Here is an 8,285-nt window from a genome sequence, read left to right on the forward strand (position 1 = left end):
CGAATTGGCTCAGACTATCTTGTCCTAACTTTTTTGATAGGTTTCAGAGAAACTCAAAGGTCAAAGCAAAAGCGTAAGAGTAAAAGGTAGAGAAATTAAGAAACCGAAGACTAGGAAATGGGGGTTGGATGGGAAAGAGAAACAAGTTGTTACTAATGCTACCCGGTTCCCTTCCCTGTCCAGGTGGATTTCAGCTCTGTTGAGGCTCTGTCAGTAGATTTTCAGCCCTAACCACCACTTCCATGGGCCCCATTGCCTTTAAAAGAAAGAGTTTTTTTAAATTCTACAGGGATTTGGAGTAATAAGGAGTCAGAGCTAAAGTTTCCAAAAAAAAAAAAAAAAAAAAAAAAGTGAAGACTCTCATTTTGCAATATGCAAGCAATTGCCCTCCTGTTAAGACTTTTCTTCCTCAGCACTCCGAACCAAAATGATTCTGTAAATAAAAATTGTTCACTTTTAGGAGAGGTCCACTTATGTAGTTCCTCACCAAAGTTTTTAGGCAACAAATCTGTAACTTGTGGTTCTCTTCCTATCCAATGTAGCATCCGCTGAAATGTTTTAAATATTTAAAGTAATAAATGTTGATTCAAACTCACCCAGGAAGATTAGAAAGGAAAAAAAAGCACTTGGCATTTAAATCTTCAGAAGAGAATTTAATGACAGGTTCAGCCTGTTTAATGACAAGCCCAGCACCACACCCCTCTCTTACGTTTCATTATTACTGCATAAATTTCCTTTATTACTCATGATAAATAAAAATAAAATACTTGACAAAGTGGGTTTAAATAGGTAAGAGTGCAAAGATTTACTGTACAAATATGATGACACTGGGATCTCAGATTCTTAAAGCACATTTTTTTTTTTTTGTCTTGTTTGTCAGTTTGCCACTCTCAATCTCGAACTAGTTTTTCTTTTTTTTTTTCTCTCTTCTAAGGGTTGTATCCATAATGCAAACATGGAAAGAATTAAAAGCACAGGCAAAATATGATTCTCGGGATTTTCTCTATTTTATGGTTGACAAATTCAAATAGAAAGACACATCCAAGAGAAAACCGCTAAGGTTGACACAAGATATGAAACTTGTGAAGTTCAAGTACTGCCTGGGGATGAATTTAACTTGTATGACAGGTGCAGAGCTATCGCTCTCAGACATCTTAAGAAAGACGGAGTTATTTTCAATGCCTTTCTCTCGGCCACAAGGAAGCCACTAACGTCTCCACAGTGAAACCAACTGGCCTAAGGCTAAAGGAACAGAAACCCTCTGCTCCGCCTACTGGGGATTAGGAGCTGAGGGCAGTGGGTCAACAGTCCCAAAAATATTAGCCTTGGCTTTACCGGACATCCAGCGAGCAGTCCAGCCGGCATTCCTGGCGGCTCCCTGGCCCAGTCTCTGGCGCATGCGTCCCAGCACCTTCGGGCAGGCTTCCTCGCTCTTGTGACGCGTCGGCCGGGGCCTGGCCTCCCGGCGAGCACAGCGGACAGGGGGCGGAGCCTAAGGGGGTGGGGAGAGGCCGGCCCCTTGGCCCAGCTGAAAACGGAATTCTTTGCCGGCTGGCTCCCCACTCTGCCAGAGCGAGGCGGGGTGGTGAGGACTCCGCGACGCGCCCGCACCCTGCGGCCAGAGCCACTTTGAGCTTGGCTGCGGCCGCGCTAGGAGCTTTTCCCCAGAAGCAATCCAGGAGCGCCCGCTGGTTCTTGAGCGCCAGGAAAAGCCCGGAGCTAACCACCGGCGGCTCGACCATTGCACGGGACCCCAAGCCGCAGAAGGACGGCGGGAGGGTAATGAAGCTGAGCCCAGCTCTTCTAGGAAGGAGAGAGTGCGCCGGAGCAGCGTGGGAAAGAAGGGAAGAGTGTCGTTAAGTTTACGGCCAACGGTGGATTATCCGGGCCGCTGCGCGTCTGGGGACTGCGGAATGCGCGAGGAGAACAAGGGCATGCCCAGTGGAGGCGACAGCGATGAGGGCCTGACCAGCGCCGCGGCGCGGGGACTAGTGGAGAAGGTGCGACAGCTCCTGGAAGCCGGCGCGGATCCCAACGGAGTCAACCGCTTCGGGAGGCGCGCGATCCAGGTAGCTGGGGCCCCAGGGCCTCGCCGGCAGGGGGCGCGCGAACGCGGGGCGCAGCCTCCGCGGGGCGGAGCTGGAACCAAGATCGCCGATGTAGATTTGTATAGCAGTCTCCCTTGGCCGGAGGTGTGCAGCCCAGGCGTAAAACAGGCTTTTACCCAGCAAAAATTCTAAAGAGAGACATTGAAAAATCCACTGTTTAAGCTTTTTTAGTGGTTTTTGTTCTGCCATCTCATCATCAGAGATGCAAGGAATAGATTGAATTGGGGAGAAAAGGCGAAAAGGAAAGGTTATTTAGGGAGGACGATTATCTTGTCTGTCTGCTTTCAACGATAAAGATAAGTAAACTATAAGTTACACATTCTGGATTGGATTTAAGGAATTCTACAAAATCATAGTACATGAAAAAAATCAGTGAACTTTTAAGCTACTATATGAAATCTGTTGTATTGTTTTCTCATAGAGGCTAATTGAATTCAAAGGAATGAGACCGGAATCCTCAACCACAGCACTTAGTTCCTTTTATGTTAGCAGTGTCTTATGAGTGATGCATAAGAGAAAAAATATATAGTTCTATAGGTTTCTCATTCTTTAATTATCATACTCAGTGCCCAGATTACAAAAATATTCCTGCAGCAACTGTTAGGTCCTTTTTGAATGGCAAAGGATCTTCATAAATAATGCATCCTTATCTTCATTGTTAAAATACACTTATTCAATGTTTACGAATCCTGCTTTAATTAGTACTGATATTTTTATTTTACAATCTAGGACAATGCTTTTGTACTTTACTGTTGGCTATTGGTCATATTCAGTGTTCACCTCACTATCACCCTCCAAAACTAAGCTAATATTAAGGGATCTTGTTAATAGTGTAGATTTTAAAGAAGTGTTCATTTCTTTTGAATTCTTAGAATAGTGGTATAACAAATAAGGGATTTTTAAAGGAGCAAAAATATTGTAAAGTGCTTCTTAAAAACTTAAAATTCTATTAATAATTATAAAAAGAAGTTATATATGTAATCCACCATTTTCTGAAATACTAAAAACAGCTATTTTCCCCTCTTTTTTCTATGTAAAATATCCTTACATCACTGGGAGATATAACTTATCATGGTTTTCAAGAGATGAAATGAACATTTCTAATATTAATGAAACAAGCTGACAAAACATGAGAAGTATACTGCCTTTCAATTAAATGGTATATTTTAAAGTACATAAACCCATAACAAATAACTCAATTTTAGACATTTAAGTTACCAAAAATTGTCTTATAATTAACTTAAAATATGACAGCAAATGTTTTCATAATGTTCATGTTCACAAATGGCTACTACAGGATTACTCCTGGAAAACATCATTTTTTCTAAGTTATGCATCATCCTGATTGCTAACATCCAAGCTCTATTTATTTATTTATTTATTTATTTATTTATTTATTTGAGACGAGGCCTCACTTTGTCAGCCAGGCTGGAGTGCAGTGGTGTGATCTCAGTTCACTGCAACCTCTGCTTTCAGGGTGCAAGTGATTCTCCTGCCTCAGCCTCCTGAGTTGCTGGGACTACAGGCACACCCCACCATGCCCAGCTTATTTATTTATTTATTTATTTATTTATTTATTGTAGTACAGACGGGATTTCACCATGTTGGCCAGGCTGGTCTCGAACTCCTGACCTCAGGTGATCTGCCCACTTTGGCCTCCCAAAGTGCTGGAATTACAGGCATAAGCCACTGTGCCTTGCCCAAGCTCTTTTTATATAGCAAAATATTTACTGTTTAACGTTTTTAAATCTTAGCTATTATAAAACCCTGTAGTATATATAGTTAGTTTTATGTTACATTAAAATATTACACTCTAAAATAAAATGGACTGTTTATTAAGGAAAATCATTTATTCTTGTAATTTTATAAAATTTTGCATGATTTAATTTACTTTTCCCTTCTAATCTCCAACTTTGGCTCAAATTATCATAGTACAATCCAGTTATGAGCACAGAGACATGACAAACAAAAGCCTTCCACACGGGATTTGCTATGAGAACTAAATAAATTTTTAAAAGAAAGGAAGGAAAAAGAAACTTAATTGTTTATTTTCTCCCCTAAACCATTACTCCCAACTTCTAACAAACAGTAGTTGACTACCTAATAAATATTTTTAGACCTGAATTATGGAGGAGGGATCAGCAAGGCAAATAATTTAAAACTTTAAAAGCCAAATAAATTTAACTCTGCCCATAAATCACTTAACAAAATAGATTCCCATGTTCCGATGGAAATCAAGATTTGTTTTTCCACAATGACGATCATCACTTTACCATCAACTTTCTTGTCTCTACACGTTTAGAGAATAAAATGGCATTTAATTTGTACTGAGCAGAGTATAACCTGAAGGTGGGGTGGGAAAGCGGATTGCATCAGCAAATGAAGAAACACCAGACACCAGAGACCTGAACACCTCTGCACTGGGTGAATACTTCACAAATAGGTGTTTCTTTAAATAGCTCCACCTGCCTTGCCCTGGCCAGCATCTCCCATACCTGGCCCCCACCCTGAGCTCTGACGCACTCTGCTCTCTCTGGCCAGGTGCATGATGATGGGGCAGCCGCCCACGTGGCGGAGGCGCTGCTGCTCACCGGCGCCAGGCCCAACTGCGCAGACCCCCGCCACCTCTCACCCCCGACCGGTGCACTGACCCCGCCCGGGAGGGGCTCCTGGACACGCTGGTGGTGCTGCACCGGGCCGGGGCGCGGCTGGACGTGCGCGATGCCTGGGGTCGTCTGCCGGTGGATCTGGCTGAGGAGCGGGGCCACCGCGACGTTGCAGGGTACCTGCGCGCGGCCACGGGGGACTGACGCCAGGTTCCCCAGCCGCCCACAACGACTTTATTTTCTTCCCCACCCCCACCCACCTAATTCGATGAAGGCTGCCAACGGGGAGTGGCGGAAAGCCTGTAAGCCTACAAGCCTGTCTGAGACTCGCAGGAAGGAGGAGCCGACCGGGAATAATCTTCCATACATTTTTTTCTTTGTCTGGATCTGGCCCTCGATACTCACCATGAAGCCAAACATAGAGAAGCAGATTTCCAGGGATATTTAGGAGTGTGTGACGTTCCAGAGGTTTTTCTGAGGGAAAGTGCATATGAAATCCTTGACCAGCCCTGGTGGCTACGGAAGAATCTTCCGATGGAATGACTCCAGCACCGAGTGGGAGAAGGCAGTGATTGGCATTTGGGTGGGGGCAGTCGATATGTTCACTCCACTGTCTGCTGAGGAGTTAAGGCGAACCCACAAGTTAGGCCCTAGAGGCAAAAAGGAAAACCTGAAGACTGAGGACAAAGTGGACGAGGGCCGAGGTGGGCTTCAGTAAGTGCCCGGCGCCGCTTTAGTTTGTGTGCATGGCAAGTAACATGCGAAAGGAGACCCGCGCCCAACTCCACGAGATAGCAGAGGGGTAAGAGAGGATGTGCAAGCCACGACAGATCCTAAAATCCCTGGATCACGACCCCGCAGAGCACCTTTGCAGAGGGTGCTGGCCTTTGCTTTAACTACACTGAGGAGAGATTCCGGTGGCAGACTCCACAGGATGAGGTGGTGGAGTGGAGTGAAAGCAATTTTAACGGTTAACTGCAACGTTTTCTTTCATACACACACACACACACACACACACACACACACGCTAGGATGCGGAAATCGCCTTGTGACTTGCTACTTTTTGATTTTGTGATATTTTGTACTTTTTAGTTGTTCAGCAACTGTCTTATTTAATGGAGAGATTTTAAGTAACATAACTAGTGGCTCTCAGTTAAAATGTGAGGAAGAACTACAGCTCTTAAATGTAGCAATGGCACTGTTGCAAACTCAGTGCAAACGCCGAGATTGCTTTCTTCTTAACCTATTTATTTCTTTGTTAAATTTTTCTGATTGTTTCCTTTATAGAGTGTCTCAGGGTGCAGAGGTCAGACTAAGAAATATCCCAAATGTCTTTTAGAAGATAGATGCACGTATGCAGTAAATTGTCTTGGCGTATTTCCCAAAAGATAGCTGAAAAAACAGATTAACTATAAAAACTTGAAAATATGTGATGGCTCATGGGATGTCCTACTATCTACTGAACAATCTAAAGGTGCACTGCTTTGGGATTTAATTTCCAGGGTTGCTTTATCATTATATCATTGGAACTGATACTTCACTGCTTTAATAAAGAATTAACAGAGATTGAACTCCAAGAGGTGGGTTATTTGGTTTAAAAATAGATGTTCATGGATTTACCACTAACTCCTGAGAAATGTTAAAGGTTCACAGGGATTCCCTTCTCTCAACATTTGTAATAATTGCTCAGAAGCAATACCAGCAATTCATAAAAACTGCTTACATATGCCATAGAAAATTAAACACAAAATTTATACATGTATTATGCTTCTAAATGCTCATTCCACTAGATACACATTTAAAAGAGAAAACAGGAACAGAAAAAAGTAATTTGAGAGTGGAGACTTATAAGAAGGAGTACATTTGAGTTGAATACACAAATCTTTACTTCTCTATCAATTCCTATTCCCAAAGTAAACATATTACTGGCGAAAGTTGAGACTCAGATCTTATATTATTGGGGAAAGGATATATTTATTGACACATAATCTGTACCAGGTATGCACTAAAATATATTTGTTCATTTAATACATAAACCTGAGAGGTACTGTTTCCCAGATGAGGACAATGAGGCAAAGAAATATCAAATAACTTGCCAAAGATCACAAGATATTCATTCATTCCATGGGTGCACAAAGTAAGTGCATCTAGTTCCAAAGCTGATTATGGTTGTCTTGCTTTTCTTCCCGTTGCACCAGCTTGTCCTCCAAAATCATTAATGATACACATGAAGATAACTTAAAAAAAAAAAAAAGCAGAAATACACAGTGATCTCCCTTGTAAGTTCCTAAGGAGGCTCTTCTTTCTCTAACTTCTAGTAAATATAAACAGCTTGTTTGAAAACTATTTTAAAATGTCAACAATATGGAGAATACCCCCCCAAAAAACACCTATAAGAACCCAAATGTTTGGAACAAAGATAATGGAACTTCCATTTTCAAACTGAAGCACAGAGACAGAACATATATTTCTAGTTATCACTTAAGCACTCAATCATTAGAGGTTACAAGAATAATATTTTTAAAGTTACAGTATTTTACAATTACTAGAAAAAAATCTATGTAAAGGAAGTCAGTTGATAATTTAAAATCTCCCATTTGATTTATAAAATCCCTTAATTTGACCTCTATATCTTAAATTCCAAGACGTTTAAATTTGTTAGTTGCATTATACTGGGTCATGAAAAATTATCCCTTGAAATAGATATGAAACATGTTACTTCATTTCTAGTTTAAATAACTTGTGGACTCTCCTAATGACAACCTGATATTAAGGGAAACTAAAGAAAATGCTATTGTGGATCCCACAGTACTATATTACACTGTTTTTTTTTTTTGTTTGTTTGTTTTGTTAGGTTGTTTCTTGCAGGGGGGTGGATAAAGTAAACCTAAAACATTATTGGGTATCAATTACCATATGGTTGTATTGAAATAGTAACTTATCAATGCCATGTAAAAATTAATTCCATATTCGAAGCCACCTGGCAGACAGGTTTAGCTGTTTCATCAGCAGCCTAATATATACTGTTAAATTTGTTAAGGATTTCACTTTGAAGGATACATGCAAAAACATATAGTTACTATTTTCATGAGTCCTGCTTCTGGCTCCATTGTGGAATTACAGAAAATTTAATATATCTGTTACGTTTGTATCTAAGTCTAAGACATTACCAAGGTTTATACAAATTCTGCTGACATTTATTCCAAGACGATCTGGAAAGTGAAATAAATTTATAAATTTAATAACATTCATTTGGGCTTCATTTTGTCTTTTTCACCTAAGTGGATTAATTTTTTAAAGGGTATTTTGCTGTTAAAGCAAAATTATGTAAAATTTCCTGTGCCTTAAATGGTTAAAATTAGTAATTTCATAACTAAGGAATGAAACAGTTTCAAGAGGAGAGCTCAAGACTGATAAAACCCGAAATGCCTCTGGGAAAATGTATACTTAGGAATACTTTCATGATATTTTATTTCCCTAGTATGGCAAGCACAATATTGTGTCCAGCGCCAAATAATTTATCGTATGAAGCTAGGTAACTGACCTTCAGCAAATATATACAAAAACTAAT

The 8,285-nt window shown here is 40.8% G+C and overlaps 1 protein-coding gene across 1 annotated transcript; it reads left to right on the top strand.

Annotated features, from left to right (window-relative positions):
* Positions 1-1,886: 1,886 nt before the first annotated feature.
* Positions 1,887-7,961, top strand: CDKN2B (cyclin dependent kinase inhibitor 2B). The gene is given in 3 exon segments (XM_017884189.1): positions 1,887-2,069; positions 4,650-4,748; positions 4,751-7,961. Coding segments are annotated over 3 exon segments (423 nt in total). The 5' UTR covers positions 1,887-1,913; the 3' UTR covers positions 4,919-7,961.
* Positions 7,962-8,285: the final 324 nt, after the last annotated feature.

Source organism: Rhinopithecus bieti, unplaced genomic scaffold (assembly GCF_001698545.2).
Source record: "Rhinopithecus bieti isolate Rb0 unplaced genomic scaffold, ASM169854v2 scaffold_1403, whole genome shotgun sequence".
Classification (NCBI taxonomy): Eukaryota; Metazoa; Chordata; class Mammalia; order Primates; family Cercopithecidae; genus Rhinopithecus; species Rhinopithecus bieti.